Source organism: Cricetulus griseus, chromosome 2 (assembly GCF_003668045.3).
Source record: "Cricetulus griseus strain 17A/GY chromosome 2, alternate assembly CriGri-PICRH-1.0, whole genome shotgun sequence".
NCBI lineage: Eukaryota > Metazoa > Chordata > Mammalia > Rodentia > Cricetidae > Cricetulus > Cricetulus griseus.
The window spans coordinates 414,217,758-414,235,655 of record NC_048595.1 but is presented as its reverse complement, the minus strand read 5'-3'; the positions used below and the strand labels follow the sequence as shown (position 1 = coordinate 414,235,655).

The 17,898-nt window shown below is 40.5% G+C and overlaps 1 protein-coding gene across 1 annotated transcript in view; it reads right to left on the bottom strand.

Annotated features, from left to right (window-relative positions):
- Fam117b (family with sequence similarity 117 member B) overlaps positions 1-17,898 on the bottom strand; it is an 84,481-nt gene that overhangs the window by 7,971 nt on the left and 58,612 nt on the right. The window contains 3 exon segments of the mRNA XM_027396999.2: positions 477-597; positions 4,490-4,715; positions 6,818-6,961. Coding sequence (XP_027252800.1) covers positions 477-597; positions 4,490-4,715; positions 6,818-6,961 — 491 coding nt within the window.

Below are 17,898 nucleotides of genomic sequence, written 5' to 3'. Positions count from 1 at the left end.
CAAAGTCACAGAAGAGTGGTGAGATAGCTCAGCCAAGCCTGAAAGCCTGAACTCAACCCTCAGGACCCACATGGTAGGAGAGAGCTCTTACTCCTCAAGTCATGTACAGGCAAGCAGGCACGCACAAGCAAGCAAGCACACATTCATGCACGCGCACACGCACACGCACACACACACACAGAGGAAGATGCTCTTACGACACCTGAGGAACTTGGAAAAACTGGATGTTAACAGACATCAAATATTGCTCTGTAGTATGATAATACATGGGTTATTGTTATTCTGGAACTATTTCCAACAAACATTGCAGAATACTTACAATTACATCACTTGAGTGGCAGATCTGTAATTGTCCCAATGCTCTTTCAACTTGTCTGAGAATTCTAACTTAGAAGTGTGTGTCTGATGTGAAACTCCCAAAGAGTCACTAAAGAAGTTATATATTTAAAAAAAGTGTGTTTATGTGGTGTACTTACGAGCACTCCTCAAAAACTTTGACCCGTTCACAGCCCTCTGGAGGTTCCCTTTTGAACATGTAACTGTTGTTAGGTTTTGGTGAGGTTGCATATTTTGGCAACGGAGAGTTGTTTCCATTCTCTGTTTAAAAAAAAAAAAAAAAAGACATAGAATTATTAAAAACACTATTATAAAATGCATCCTGGTAGCATAAGCAATATTCCTGGACTTCTACAAGGGAACTACTTGAAGGCAGGAAAGTGCTTTCTTCACTAACACCGCATGTGCCGTATTCCTGACTTTCTACTTAGAATGGTCCTAGTATATGCCTGGGTCACTCAACCCTTGCACTGCACACACACCTATATGGCTGCCTTATTCATATGCTATGTACTTTTCAGATACATTCAAACAATATCTATTTTCCCCACTCTTGTATTTGAAATGATTCTTCAATGGTTGCTTGCTAATAACTTTTGGCCTGCCCAGAAAATTTCCCAATCTCATCCTGCTGTTCCTCTTGGGTCTCTGCTTGAGGTCAAAGCTGTGTAAACCAAATACCTCCTCCTGCCCACAGCTTCCATCACCTACAAGAAATAAATACTACTGTTTCCAGAACTCTCCCCAAATTTCCCTATTTTCTGAACTCAGCCCAGTTCCCATTATCACAGGGAACATTTCATTACTGACACTTGTGCTCAGCGCTGACATCCTCAGTTCATACTAGTCATTTACATTTCTTGGTATGTTATGTAAGTATTCTAAAATTTTCAATCCGTCAGCTGAACTATAAATCCCTTACTGGAAAGTGCTGTGATCCTGTTTCTTAATAAAAGAAATTCACATGAGCCATCAATCATTCCTTTCTAAAAGTCAAAGGCACCAAGAAATACAATTATTCCTAGGTCAGAGAAAATCAAAAGGATGAGAAACCAAGGGACAGATTTTAACAGCTATCCAACATAGAATCTAACGTTTCCCCCCACACACACACCTTTTATCCCGAGACAGGGTTTCTCTGTGTAGCCCTGGTTGTCCTGGAACTTGCTCTGTTGACCAGGCCGGCCTCAAACTCACAAGAGATCTGCCTGCCTCTGCTTCCTGAGCGCTGGGATTAAAGCTGTGTGCCAACACCACACAATTTAACAAGTTTTTCTTAAAAGTCTAATTAGGGGGCTGGAGAGATGGCTCAGGTTAAGAGCACTGACTGCTCTTCCAGAGGTCTTGAGTTCAATTCCCAGCAACCACATGGTGGCTCACAACCATCCGTTATGAGATCTGGTGCCCTCTTCTGGTGTGCATTATACATGGAAGCAGAATGTTATATACATAATAAATAAATAAAATCTTAAAAAAAAAAAAAAAAACAACTCAGCTTCCTAAACTATAGGTTGTGACCCATATGGTGTCCCATAATTGAATGTGGGGTTACAAAAAAGCCAGCAGGAATAAAAGGTTTCTTGGTGCAGAACAACCCAAAACCTCAAACACGTAAGGAATCCAGGTGTCCCTGGTGTCCCTGACCGTGTTGCGCAGCGCACCTTCCCTGCAGCCTGGGCTGGGGGCAAAGCATACATATGCTGCACTGCACACACAGTCACACCATACCAACCCAGGCTGCCTGACATCCTGAAAGCTCAGATTCAAGGTTGTCAGTTAATGAACTAGTGTTTTTACTGTGGAAAAGAAAGACACTTATAAATGTTTTCTTATAATTCCTTAGGATGTGGTATCCAAGAGTCTATCTTGGATAAAATTGATGTTTATGTCTCTGAATTCAGTTTCACTTAAAAAAAATTAACTAAATGACACTGGTTGGAGATTAGGACAGTTTCTGAAATGGCTACACACTACGTCTACTATTGTATACTATGCACTTGTGCAAAGCAGCCTTCTCAGCATTGACAATTACACATTCAGAAAGTCAATCAACTTGAAAAATGTCAGAGATGCTCTATACCATCTTCGACAGAAAAAAATTCAGCAAGACTGAACTCTTGCACACATGCGTGGAATGTGAATGTAAATATTAATAAAGGTGCTTTGGATTCAAACTCAGGTCTTCATGTTTGCATACTAAGTGCTCTAACAACTGAGCCATCATCTTAGCCCCACGATTTAACTGTTTTTACCTTAAACTGTGTGTATGTGGTGCATGTGTTCAATGCCCAAGCACATGCGTGTGGAGGCCAGTGGTAGCCAAACGTCTTCCACTATTAAACACCACCATATTTTTTAAGCGTTTTCGAAACAGGACCTAACTATACAGCCCCAGATGGCCTAGGATTCACAGAGATTGGTTTACCTCTCTCTGCTTCTCCAGTGCTGGCGTTAAAGGTGTGTGCTATCATCAAGCCCAGCCCCAAAGTTTTTGTTGATCTTTTTAGATAACTTTACTTATTACTAGTGTGTGGGCCTGCACGCACATAGGAAAATGAGAGGACAATTTTGGGGAGTTGGTCCTCTTTCACAGTGGGACTCACAGGTTGGGCAAGTGCTTTTACTTGATGAAACTATGCTGCCTTCAGACAGGACCTCTCACTGGAGCTTGCCATTTTGGTCTGACTGGCTGACTGCTCATCAAGCCCCAGGACTCCATCTATCACCGCCCTCTAGTGCTAGGGCTATAGTCATACTGTACTGTGGCTGGAAGATACAAACAAAACAACTGTTTCAAAAAATAAATTTACGATGTATTATGAGTTAATGCTTAATTTGTATATCTCTTTTATATACCAATATACTCAGGGTTCCAAAATTATCTCAGGGAAAGGGTCCTAAGTAGAGAAGATCTAAGAAGCCCCAGCTCAAAGTTCTGCTGTTGCCAGATGCAAATGCTGAGGTGATGGCAGTAGCAGCTAGTGAAGATGACATGCCAGGGGTTCCAAAGACATCACTACCAAACTAAGCTAGACAATTTACAAATTAACTGTCACAACATGGCTTTCTAGTACATACAAGAACTATGATTAGGCTAACACAATATACTGCTCTGATATAGGCAGATCAAAAATAATCATATTTTTTTTCTTTTTTGTTTTGGTTTCTCTGTGTAACCCGGACTGTCTTGGAAGTTGGAGATTCACCTGCTTCTACCTCCCAAATGCAAGGATTAAAAGTGGGCCAGCACCATCTATCTGACTCATATTTCTTTTAAAAGATAAGATTTTGTACTTAATATTCAAATTGCTTCTAATTTTAATTTAATTTTACTGTATAAGTACCTCCGATCTTTAGAGAATGTTTAAGTTTTTACATGTATATGTTGCCCACTTGTTTGTATGTGTCCCTATATGCATGCAGTACCTGGAGAGTCCCCTGCAACTGGAGTTATAGATGGCTATGAACCTGAATGGGTGCTGGGAACTGAATCATGGTCCCCTGCACGAGCATGTGTTATTAGCCAGTGATCACCTGCCAGCCTCGGTTCCCTCCAACCTTTGAAAGTTTGCTTTGAACACTCATTTGGCTTTGAGATAAAGCAAGTTCAGAAGTATTCTAAAAAGCACTAAATTGAAACTTCACATTTAATTAAGACATATTAAGGTAATAAAAATCCCAACTAGTCAAATGATCAAGAACAAAGTGTTTTCCAGGAAAATAGCTATTCAGTCCAGCAGTTCTCAACCTGTGGGTCAAGACCCTGATAAACTCCATCTCTAAAAATATTTACATTACAATTTGTAACCGTAGCAAAATTACAGTTATGAAGAAGCAATGAAAATAATTTATGGTTGGGGTCAGCACAACATGAGGAACTATATTAAAGGGTAGCAGCATTAGGAAGGTTGAGGACCACTGGACTAGTCACTAATAAGGAAGCCATATTCATCATAAATGCTGCAAAAAGAGAAGTAGAAACAAAGCCTTAACTAGACCACCATCTCAGCACCACAGCAAAGCTGCACGCTCTGAACTCCTGCTCTGACCCCATTACTCTGACATGTATGTCCCATAGAAAGTAAACAGAATATATGATAAAGCAGGAGGTATTTCATTATCACCCACTGGTGCAACTCCACCCCCATTATACCTTTATCCCTGGGATCAGCAAGCAGGTCATCAGCTGAACAGGGACTCTCCTCACTGCCCTCATTGGAGATGGTAAGGAAGGACGTTGGGGACACAGATTGAGAGCGGCTGCTGTTGTTGCTGCTCTTGTCTGCCCCCCCAGGGGTCTGTGTGTCGATGCTGCGAGTGCTGCTGCTTCTCTGAGCCAGGGGTGGAGGTGCACGATGACCATCGGGAATATCTTGTGGCTGTTACAAAAATACAAGTTTACACTATTGATTTCGAAACTTACCAGCAATGCACCCAATGTCAACATTCCTCTGTGGTCAGAAACTTACAATCAAATTCTAAGCTACAAATGTGCCGCAAATCAGTGTACCTAGCACTTTGGAGGCCAAAACAGGAGGGTTCTGACTCTCAGGGTAGCCAGACTACATAGCAAAGCAACATTTCAAAAACAAACAAGCAAGCATCCATCCTCCTATTACTGTGCCTTTCTCATTAGTTGTGGCTTTCATGCCTAACCTGCCACCTCAGTGAGAACCATCATCTGTGACACTGTTGGTTTTCTCAGGGCATGGAACACAGGAGATCAATGTTTGCTGAATAAATGTACTGCACTGAATGGTATCATGTACTGTTACTTCTAATAATTAAAAAAAAAAAAAAAATCACAGTAAAGGCGAAATTCAGGTGTGCCACAACGATTTTAGGAGAAGCAAAGGTAAAAGTGAGAATTAGCGACACTGGGTAGGCCCCTGGTTCCTATGCCCTCCTGTCCATTCCCATCAAAAATCCTCCTCTTCCAAGAAAACTTCCTATTGAGTGAAAGGTTAATCACAGCAGTTCTAATTACAGGGTGAGATCAAGGAGACACTTAGGAAAGCTTGTGTGGCTCACTTAGCAGGCAAAACAGCCCCCCTACAATTTTGGTTTACTTAGCTCTAATTAGTGCAGGAAAGCATACTCCATCCCCCAGAATGGAGGACAGCAATGGGAGAGTTCTGTATTTCCAAGCATAAACCAAGCTTGTATCTTTTTGTTTGTTTGAAATAGGATTTCAACACATAAGCCAGCTGGAGACATCCTGACTGGGACTACAGGGAACTCACCACACCCAGCTGTCTTCACCTTCAAGGGGAGAATTTTATATATCTTTGAAGTGTAGTTGGTTTTGTTTTTTGTTTTTTATTTTTTATTTTTTCAAGACAGGGTTTCTCTGTGGCTTTGCAGGCTGTCTGGAACTAGCTCTTGTAGACCAGGCTGGTCTCAAACTCACAGAGATCTGCCTGCCTCTCTCTGCCTCCTGACTGCTGGGATTTAAAGGTGTACACCAGCACAGCCCAGCTGTAGTTGGTTTTGTTTTACTCTTTTCGGGCCCACCACCCAGCTCCCAAATAAATACACAGAGACTTATTATTACTTAGGAACATCCAGCCTTAGCTTGTTTCTAGACAGCTTTTCTAAATTTAATTAAACCTTTTCTCTTTATGTTTTGCCTCTGGGCTTTTTACCTTTCTTTATTCTGTGTCTTTCTTTCCTTCTTACTCCATGGCTGGCTGGGTGGCTGGCACCTGATGTCCTCCTTTCCTTGCTCTCTTCTCTAAGTCTAGATTTCTCCTATTTACTTTCTCTGCCTGTCAGTCCTGCCTATTCCTCTCTCTTGCCTAGTTATTGGCTGTTCAGTTATTAGACCAATCAGGTGTTTTAGACAGGCAAAGTAACAAAGCTTCACAGAGTTAAAGGAATGACACATAAAAAAAATGCAACAGATCTTAACAGAGAAGTATTTCTTCAAACCAGTTCCCTTCTCACTAAGAAAAGATGCTGAGATAAATACACTGTGATGCATTTCAGTTTAAACAGCAATTTTTCTGTGTAAGATGGCTCAGTAGATAATTTGTAAGTTGACTTCATTAAGATGCAGACTACCATCTCAACCAGACAATCAGGACAATCACAGAGCAGGTAGGTCAAACAGTCATGACAAACATGAAACAGGAAGGTTCCTCCTTAGAAATAATTTGCCCACTCTCCATAAAACTGTAATCCACAGTTATGGAGGTATAGCTAAGGAAAAGGATACTGCCCATGTTGTATTTTCTACAAATAAAAGAAAAACCATTTCTGTTACAAGATCTGAACCTAAGTCAGGCCAGTTCATTCTGTGAAATGCAAAGAAATTAAAATTCTTCAGTTACTTTCATGGTCATAGTTTTTTTATTTTTTACAAAAGTTAAACTGTCATTCTCTCAGGAATAAACTCAAATACAGACAACAAAATGGCAGCTGTCTCACTGGGAGCTCTGGAGCTCACAACAAGGCCGCTTTGAGGATGAAAACTACTTACAACAAGCTGCTCTTCCTTCTCTCCAGTTTCCTTAATTATGATCTCAATCTCCTGGTTCAGTCCTTCCACACTGTTCCGGAACCGAGAGCCTGTCGACTTGGTGATGGGGACGACGGGAACAAGTGTGCTCTTTGGAGCAGGGGCCTTAAGGTGAAGAGGGATGAAGAGTTTTCAAGGTGTCATAACTCAAAATCAAGTCCAAACAATACCCACAGACCTCAAAAACTTGAAAGCAACCATATCATCACCTTAGGATATATGAGACGCAGTTAAAGCTCAAACCCCAGACAGACAGACTCAGAAATTCATCCACTTCTGTGATAGATTAGAAGGATCATTATGATAACAGCAAATACTACTCCAAGAATATCAACCTCAGAAATGCTTCCATGGAGCCAGTGAGGTGGCTGTGTGTATAAAGGTGCCTGCCACCAAGCCTGACAATGGCATTCAACATCCAGGGTCCACACAGTAGAACCCCTTCTAAAGTCTGTATATAACAACAGGAGTACATAACTGCAAATAACTTTCCTGTAACATTTATTCATTTATACCTCTACTGTATGGTTTTAAAATGTTCAGCTCAGGAAAAAGAATAATAAAATTCAAGCTGGGTGGTGGTGGCACATGCCTTTAATCCCAGCACTCAGGAGGGAGAGGCAGGTGGATCTCTGTGAGCTCAAAGCCAGTCTGGTCTACAGAGTAAGTTCCAGGACAGTCAGAGAGCTATACAGAGAAATCCTGTCTCTAAAACATACATACAAACAAATATATATTTTTCCAAGAAATTCACCTCTAATTTCCTCTTATTAGAGTGTTTCTCATTGTCACAGTGCTACTTTTTAAGTATCAGTAACAGATTAAATAATTATGTTACCTGACCCTCTAACAAGATGCTCAAAATAAAACACAGAACAGTTTATGGTAGTATCTGCAGAGTTACAGGCAATGGTGTATCAGAAGCTCACTGTTCTGTCTGATAGGGATCTAAGACTGACTCATTCTCATCCACCTGGGAGAGGTGGCCAAAGAGACAAACACTAACAGGCTTCCAGCCATTTATCTCTAGTTTCATTCAATGGATAATCTTTTTTTAGAATGCTTATTTTATATGCATTAGTGTTTTGTTTGCTTGTATATCTGTGTGAGGGTGTTAGATCCTCGAGGACTGGAGTCATAGACAGCTGCAAGGGTGATGGGAATTGAACCTTGGACCTCTGGAAGAGCAGTCAGAGCTGCTGAGTCATCTCTCCAGCCCCCTCAATGGATAATCTTATTGTCTGACACAAATTTAGAATGGTTTTATTTCTTCTCTTTTAGTTCTGTTAATCTTTAACATAAACACACAAGACAAAACCAGTAAACACAGTACAAGAATCCTTGTGAAATAGGAAATTGTAAGAAAGAAGCCAAAAGAAATCTACTTTGTTGTTAGTGTAGAGAGCCCTCAGAGGTGGGGCTCAACACCCTATCTTCTGGGCAGGCACCTTCCTTCATCTGTGAGGAAGGGCTCAGCACCCTAATTCATGGTTTTGAAGTACAAAACGAGCACCTGCCCTGTGTTCTATCCATAATGGACACACTGTTTCTTAACTAGGCTTTCCTATTTTTAACCCCTCTGTTTACACATTTCTTTTCACTATACCCAAGCTTCTCACTTTTAATTTATTTCTTAAAATTATTTTCTTTATTTCTATTTTTAAGTGTATTGCTGTTTGCATGTATGTCTGTGTACCACATGCATGCAGTGCCCAGACAGGCAGTCTGGAAGTGAGATTGTCAGAAACTGAACTCAGATCCTCTGGAAGAGCAGCTAGTGCTCTTAACCACGGAACCATGTCTCTAAACCCCCATTTTTTAAAATTTCTAATTCCTTTAAAGTTCTACTCCCTCTTCTAATCTCAACATCTACTCCCGAAGGAAAACATGAAGCCACTTGCTTAAATTTTATTTTTTATGTGTACAAATATGATTCATGCGCATGCAAAGGCACCAGAGGCCAGAAGAGGCACAGGTCCCTGGAACAGCCCGTTGTGAGCCACCATGTGAGCGCTGGGAACCAAACGGGGGTCCTCTGCGAGAGCAGCTGATGCTCTTCATCACTGAGGCACCTCTCCTCCAGCTCTCAAGTATCTTATGTTTAGACAACAGCGTGGGTTTTGGTGGGGACAACAAGTGAGGCATTAAGCTATGTAACTTAGGTAGGCCCTTAACATCAATTCCTGGAATATGGAATATTATTGGTACAAGAAATAGAAAAAACTTTTGGACTGTGATTCCTAATACCAAATAGAATAGCAAATTATTCCCATCTGCTGTTGTGGTGGCTTAGGAATTGCCCCTAAAGGCTCATTGGTTTGAATACTTGGGTCACCAGAGAGTGGAACAGAGGTGTGACCATATTGGAGGAAGTGTGTCACTGGGAGTGGACACTGAGGTATCACAAAGCCCAGTTTCTCTCTCTTCCTACTGCCTGCAGATCCAGATGTAGAACTCTTAGCTACTTCTCTAGCACCATGTCTGTCTGCTGGTTGCCATGCTCCCTGACATGATGACAATGAAACTGTAAGCAAGCCCCAGTTGGATGTTTTCCTTCCTAAAAGCTGCCATGATCATGGTTTCTGCTCACAGCAACAGAAGACTGACTAAAAGAGAAGTTGACACCAGGGTACATTGCTGTGATAGCCCGAGCATGGCTCATGTTGGCAGAATGTGGACTTTGAATTAGGAAAGCAGTTGAATACTGTAAGCAGTGCTTAACGTTCATTATGGCAGCTCAGTTCAAGAGGTTTCACAGGAGAATATTAATAAGCAGCTTAGAGACTGTTCTTGTGATATTTTGGTGAAGCATGTGTCTGCTTTCTGCCCTTGCCCCCCTCCCCAAAGAAAATCTGCCTGAGGCTAAATTGAGTTTTGGATTAATGGCATTGGCAGAGTAGATTTTAAGACAGTCCAGTACTGACTCTTGTCATGTGGTATTAGTGGTCACTGTTATGCAGATCTATAATGAAAAGGAGCAAGCTGACCAAGGAAAAATAACAAAATGTAGAGTTTGAGGAGAAAAGGAGTCCTAGGAAGTATAGTGGAGTTGAGTCCAGTGATCAAGAGAGTTTAAAGGAAATCCTTATGCTAAATGGAATAAGGGAGTGGTGACCTCAGGGGTAAGACCTCACCCAGATAAACTTCCAACTCCTGGAAAGAAATTAAAGGAAAGCTTAAACAATGAGAGAAATCATCTACAACAAAAAGCTGGTGAGGATATAATTGAATGAGGAGGGCCATGTTCTAGTCCTAACAAGCATAGAACTTGGCAGTTTCAGCCACATGGTTCTTTCTGGCTTTAGAGTAAAGGACACAGAGAGGGATGTAGACTCTCCCTTATGGCTAAGGAAAGTTGCTGAGGCAAGGCATGTGTCAGGGGTGTCCTGCATGAAGACCCAAGGAGGCCATTTCATGAGGCTTTGAAAGTAAAGGCTGGATTGCCTTGGAGAAAACAAGATGTTAGAGATGCCAGAGTTGTGGGATTCCTGGTGAGAAGAGCAGGAGACGGTGTGGAACTAGCTGAGAGGAGCTGGAGATCTGAAGAGCAGAGATGTGGAGATACAGGGTTTGAAGTTTGCGCTGGTGGTTTTTGATCTTACTTTGGTTCAGTGTTTTCTTACTATGTTCCCTTTTCTCTCTTTTGGAATGGTAATGTATATTTTGCATCATGGTATGATGGAAGTATGTGGTCTGATTTTTACAAGGTATTACATGAGTCTCAGAAGAAACTTTCAACTTTGGACCTTTTTTGTTTTGTTTTGTTTTTCAAGGTTTCTATGTGTAACAGCCCTGGCTGTCCTCAAACTCACAGAGATCCACCTGCCTCTGCCTCCCCAGTGCTGGGATTAAAGATGTATACCACCATTGTCTGGCTCAGCCTGACTCAATTTTGGACTTCAACAGTGTTGAGACTATAGGGGCCAGGGAGTGTGGTTGTTTAAATGAGAATGACCACTCACAGGCTCCTAGATCTAAATACTTGGTCATCAGGAAATGGCACTATTTGAAAGGATCAAGAGTTGTGGCCTTGTTGGAGTTAGTTTGTCACTGGGTACAGGTTCTGAGGCTTTCAAGGGCCCAAGCCAGGCCCAGAGGTTTTCTCTCTTAATATATGAAATCTATCTTCTTTCAAACTCTAAAACTAGATTTACTTTCACTTAGCCTTTGCTAGTTACATAGATGAAGAGTCTCAGTTGCTTTTCTTTTTCTTCTTTCAAGACAGGGTTTCTCTGTGTAGCTTTGGAGCCTATCCTGGCATGCACTCTGTAGACCAGGCTGGCCTCGAACTCAGAGATCCACCTGCCTCTCCCTCCCAAGTGCTGAAGCGCCACCACCGCCTGGCTTCAGTTGCTTAATTTATGTATTGTTGAGCATAAGTGAAGGTGACTTGATTACTGTCTGTTCTGAGGAAAGCAGAGGCTACAGTCATTTTTTTAAAAACAACGACTGAAGCCTTCTCTCAGTACTTGAATATGTTCTATACCCCATACCACCCTGAGACAGAAGGTTACCTGTATTCTCATTACTCAGTATGCTTACATATCAACTGTCAGTTTTCCTTTCTTTGGCTTTCAGTCATTTGTTCTTTGTGTTATAAGTTTTTTACCAGTCTTGTGCAATATGCTGTGAATATTTTGTTTCTTATTTTATTTCATTTACGACGTTTTCAGCCATAAAACAATTAAGCTTGGGCTGGAGAAATGGCTCAGAGGTTAAGAGCACTGGCTGCTCTTCAGAGGTCCTGAGTTCAATTCCCAGCAACCACATACATGGTGGTTCACAACCATCTATAATGAGATCTGATGCCCTCTTCTGGCATGCAGGTGCACATACAGACAGAATACTATATGAAGTCAAATTCTATCTTCTCCAAGTGGCCACTAACTGTCCTCATGCTAGCTGCTCACAAGTTTGCTTCACATCAGTAACTGAGATGGTTTGCCAACAGTGTTTTAAGTACCTGAATTAGCTTGGGCTCACTGCAGTCTAAATTTTACGCTTTAAGTAACTTTTGATGCCTGGTAGGCCTAAATACCCTGTTTTCCTGTTCCGTTTCCCTGGTTATACACAACTGCTGCTTTTCCTTATGGACTTTAGTAGCAAGCTTTCTAATGCCACAGTAACACTTGACACTGTGTTATGCTTGAAAATTAAATTAGGGAATACTACATGAACACATCTCTCAAGCCCGAGGAAGGAGTTTAAAGTTCTTCAAGTCTACATTGTCTTTCCAGCAGTACATGAAACTTCCTTCAAGTATGTTTCACAAAGTTCTTATTCATGCCAGGCACTGTGCTGCAAACTTTTAATCTCTGTGAGTTCCAGCCCAGACTGGTCTATATAGTGAATTGCAGACTGGCCAGGTAGGCATAGAGAGACCTTGTCTCAATAAATGAATGCACAAATGAAAAATTAATATTTAAAAGTTTATTCATGCCAGGCAGAGGTGGTGCACGCCTTTAATCCCAGCACTCGGGAGGCAGAGGCAGGCGGATCTCTGAGTTCGAAACCAGCCTGGTCTACAAGAGCTAGTTCCAGGACAGCCTCCAAAGCTACAAAGAAACCCTGTCTCAAAAAACCAAAAATAACTAACTAAATAAATAAATAAATAAAAGTTTATTCATTAAGCAGTCATTGTTGCTGTTACTGTAAACTAGGTTTTTTTTTTTACTTTTATCTTCTAACTAGTAGTCATTGTTTATACATATGATGTGTGTTTATAATTAATATTGTAGACTACAACCTTACAAAAAAAATCTTGACTGGTTTTACTGATTTTCTGAAATTTTCAAAGTATCCTATTTTACAATTGAGTCCTTTTTTTTAAGATTTATTTATTTTTATTTTATGCAGGCAAGTGTTTTGCCTGAAAGTACACTACATAGGTAGATGTCTACTGCCCACAGAAGCCAGAAGAGGGTGATGGATTCTTTGGAACTGGAGTTACCAATGCTTATAAGGCACCTTGTAGGTGTTGGGAATCTGAAAGAGCAGCCAGTAAGTGCTCTCAACCACTGGGCCATCATTTGTGGATGATACATTACTCATTATTTCAATGGTGCACAGTATTAAAAATCTGGAAAATAACAGTGAGTAACAATAATTAATGAAGCATACACTATTTATAATATGACATGTCTCTCTTGGGGTTAAGGATATAGCTCAGTTGACAAAAGTATCTGCCTAACATGTAAGAGGTTTAATTTACAGTCCCCAAATCAGTCTTTTGATAAACTCAACAACAAGACCAAAAACATTTAATACTAGGGACAGAGACAATATAGATTTATACATACATATATACACATTCCTAATGTCTCTCACAGAGCCAAAATTTTTAAAATTCTGGTTTAGTATGTCATGTTTTATATTCACGCAGCAGGATCACATTTAGTGTCATGTCTAAGACACTTTTGTTTCTCTCTCTCTCTCTCTCGCTCTCTCTCTCTCTCTTTCTGTGTGTGTGTGTGTGTGTATAAATATATATATATATGGCTCAAAGCTTCATTTTTAATAAGTACTTTCACAAAATAATATATATCTATTTTACAAAATATATAAATTATAAATATGCATAAATATATGTATAAATATATATATGGCTTGATATTTTGCTTTTTAAAATAAATATCAGCTATTTCACACTTTATTATGTACTAAGCTCATTTCTAAGCATCTTATTAATTTTGTCCCATATATTCCAAACTAGCCTCAAATATCTGGTCATCCTGCCTCAACCTGCCAAGTACCAGGGTTACAGGCATGCACCACTATGCCTGGTTCTGCAGAGCTGCAGACTGAACCCTGGGCCTGGTGCATGCTATACAAACTCTATACCTCCCGCCCCTGTTTTGAGCACTTTATGTACATTGTTTAATTTTACAAAAGTTCTATGAAACATGCAATTTTGATGCCTCCACTTTATATTTTTAAAAAAGGAGACTTTGAGCGGCTAACACACAATTACAGAACGGGGCTGAATTTAATATTCGACCAAACATAATAACCCATCCACAAATACTGAAAACAAGTTTCTCTACATTATAAGATATCTGATTTTTCACTTTTTACCTTCTAAAAAAATTCCCCACATTCTTTTAAGTGCTCTGAAAGCCCTTCACTAACCTTAGGTCATCGAGTGGGAAAACTTTTGAGATACCTTGAGCTGCTACCCTTGTCTTTCCCTTTCAAGAAGTTTTTACTCTCACAGATAAAGAGAGAAGAAAGAAATCTCTGTAGGGATAAGGCTATTCTAACTTGAGTCTCAAAGTTGTCTTAAAAATCAAAATATTGCCAGGGGTTGGTGGTGTACTCGGGAGGCAGAGGTAGACGGATCTCTGTGAGTTCGAGGCCAGCTACAGAGCGAGTTCCAGGACAGCCTCCGAAGCAATACAGAGAAACCCTGTCTCGAAAAAACAAAACCAAAAGCAAAAAAAGGGTAATGCACATAAATTTGAGATGTGCTTAAGAAGACAAATGTCAATAAGCTATGGTGAATCTATTAAACAGAATCCCACTTGGTAACAAAAAGGAACTGTTGATCCACACAGCCCCTCAAATCAAATTATAGAGTACTGCTGGATAAAGACAATCTCAAAAGATACATTCTGTATGATTCCACTGATGAAAGAGAAATCTAGAGGATGAACAACAGATCAGTGGGTATAAGACGCTAGAAACAGCATGAGGGAAATCTGCTCCACTATGGAAGGTAGGATGTGTCAACATTTACTGAAGTAAGAAGTAAATATTTAATCTAACACATGTGAGGCCCTGAGCTTCTTATACACCAATGTCTAAACTGCTAAAAAATATAATCTGGAGCTGTTTAAATGAGAATACTTAGGTGGTAAAATGCTTGCCTAGCATGCATAAGGCCTGGGTTTGATCTTTAGCACACTAGAGGTAGGGGGAGAGGGAGGGGGGAGGAGGGGGAAGAGGAAGGAGGGACAGGGAGGAGGGAGAGAGATTGATTTAACCATACAGTTTCTGGGGAAAAAATTAAAGGAGAAAGCAGAGAGGATTATATTGGGTCATATCCTTATATGCACAATATTCTTACAGGGCTGGGATACAGCTCAGTGGTATAACATTTACCTAACATGCACAAGACCCTAGATTCAATTCCTGTACAACCATGGGGTGGGGCAAAAAAAATTTAAGAACTACCCCAAATGTTCTGCAGACCTGTTACAGTTCATGAAGTCAAGCCAGCATCCTGTTTCAAGGTCTCCTTAGCCTTTCCGTTTACACTTTAATGCTCATAATCTTAACTTCCTCACTTGTCACAAACCATTCACCAACACCAGTGATAACAAAGCTAGCAAGCAGCACATGCTATCACTGTATACCTTGTTCTCTTCACTGCTTATATTCTCTTCTCTCCTACCCCAATCTCCCTCCCAGGTCCTCACCTCCTTACTCTTTAAAAGGATTTGTATTTATTTGTGTGTCTCTATGTGAGTATATGCCATATGTGCACAGGTGCCCTAGAGGATGTCTAATCTCCTGAACTGGAAACGCTTTTAACCACTGAGCCATCACTCCAACCCTGTCACTTTTCTATCAGTAACTGCAGTGAGGCAGTATGAAAGCTGGTCACTGGAGCTGGCTATTTAAGGACTGTCACTGACACCTCAAGACTTTTTTGCCTATCCTCACTGCCCTATATCCTTTCCACACTGTGTAAATTCCAAAGCAAGACCAAGCAAAAATGTGTGTTTTTTTGTCTTTTTACCTTTTACCTTTTTTAAAAAAAATTATGTGTGTGGTGCACATAATGTGTGTATGTGCCCCAGAGTTCAAAAGATCAGGAACTGAGCTCCACTCCTCTGGAAGAACAGCAAGCACTCTTAACCAACGAACATTCTTCCAGCCCCAAATAAAGGTTTTGAAAGCTCTCAGATATATGCATTTCAGGAATAAGGCAGTAGACAGACAAAGCTAACACTATTTTGCTTCTGATGGGCCATCAGAGGAAAGAAATCTTTCTGAAGGTAAAGGGAACAGGAACTGGACAGGAAACAGTGACATAACAGAGAGAAAAGAATCCTGCAACTCACTAGCCCAGAGTGTTATCAGCACATAGACAACATTTCATCATGCAGTCATCTTTCCAGTGACTGGGTTCCTCTCATGCATAATGAGATGATAAAGTAATATAACAGAGTAGGCTAAGAACAATCTCAAGACTATACAGACTATACAGACTATAAACAAGAGTTCTAAACTGGACGGTGGTGGCGCACACCTTTAGTCCCAGCACTCGGGAGGCTGAGGCAGGCTGTTCTCTGTGAGTTCAAGGCCAGCCTGGTCTACAGAGTGAGTTCCAGGATAGGCTCCAAAGCAAAGAGAGAAAAACAAAAACAAACAAACAGAATTCTAGTTTTCCCAGTCTGATGATACTCAGTTCTAAACTTAATTTGTCTAGTTATCAGACCAAAAAACAAAACAAAACAAAACAAAACAAACCTTTCTGCTGGGTTTTCAGACTGTTTCCAGGTATGCATTTGTTTTTATATCTGCTAAGTTAGAGAAACAGAGAAAGAGACTGAAAGGGAAAGATAAGGTGTCACAGTGTTTGTAAAATGCTGACTGGTTTGAGAAGCATAAAGACGCATTATCAGTAGCTTGTTTATAAAGAAAGAGTAAGAGCTTCCTAGATACCATGCTGAGAAAGGCACACATAAAGGAACTGGCAGCACTGTGGCTGGCTCTGCACATCTGGTTTGCTGATGTTTTGTACTACATCTCAAGGCAGGGGATAAAGTTCAAAAGATCTCCCTAGCAGCAATAATCTACCAAAAGTTTAATTTGTCTCAAGCAAAGGAAAGGAAGGAAAAAGAGAAGGCAAAAGCAAGACATTCTCCAAAGGCCTGTGCACCAAGATACAGGGTTTTAACTAGCAGCTTAACTTAACCAGCTGCCACTACAAGATTAGAAAAAAAGTAACTCACCCAGATACCTGGGAAGGACTTGGTTAAAATTAATGTTATTGCTGAAGATACAGAAGACAGTAATCCTTTGATTTCACTCCTTATATAAACTATATTCTAAAATATCTGAAGAGAATAAACATAATCTTTTATTTCAAGGGCTCTTCAAGGAATTTTGCTTTTTTCTTTCTTTTTATGTATTTATTTATTTTGGTCCTGGCACTCCTAATTTTTTTGTTTGTTTGTTTTATTCTGTCACTCTCTTAATTTAAAAAATTAAACAGCAAGGATTTTTTTTTTTTCTGGAACCAACAGAGGTTTCTGCAATAATGTGAATTCTACATATAAATCAGCATACACAAATGGAAGTGGGCTATCAGATTAGCTGAGAATTTTGTTTTGTTTTGTTTTTGGAGACAGAGTTTCTTTGTGTAGTTCTGGCTGTTCTGGAACCAGCTCTATAGTCCAGGACGGCCTCGACCGCAACAGAGATCTGCCTTCCTTTGCCTCCTCAGTTGTAAGATTAAAGGTGTGAGCCACCACTGCCTTCTGAGAGGTCTTTAGACATCTGAAAGATGTTAAAAAGTTCTTCACTGTGTTAAGGTAAAATCTCTCTCATCAGATCTGTACTTTGGAAAAATAAAAAGTGCTTACTATTTTCCTCGTCTTTCTCCTCAAAGCAAACCCTTCCATGATTTGGCCCACCAGGACTTCTAATTAGGTAGCCCACTTTATTCACGTTATATTCTGTATGTAGTGGTTTGAGTGAAAATTCCCCTCATAGTATTATATGTTTAAATGCGTGGTTCCCAGCTAGTGGAACTGTTTGGAAAGAATTAGGATGAGTGGCCTTGTTGGAGGAGGTGTGTCACTGTGGTGGGCTTTGAGGTTTCAAATGCCCATGCCAAGCCCATTCATTGTCAGCGCCTCTTTGCCTGCTGCCTTCAGGTCAGAATGTAAAGCTCTCTCTTAGCTACTCCTCCAGTGACAAGCCTGTCTGCTTTCCACCATGATCATGAACTAACTCTCTAAAACTTTAAGGGAGCCCCCAGTTCAATGTTTTCTTTCCTAAGAGTTGCCTTCACCATGGTGTCTCTTACAGCA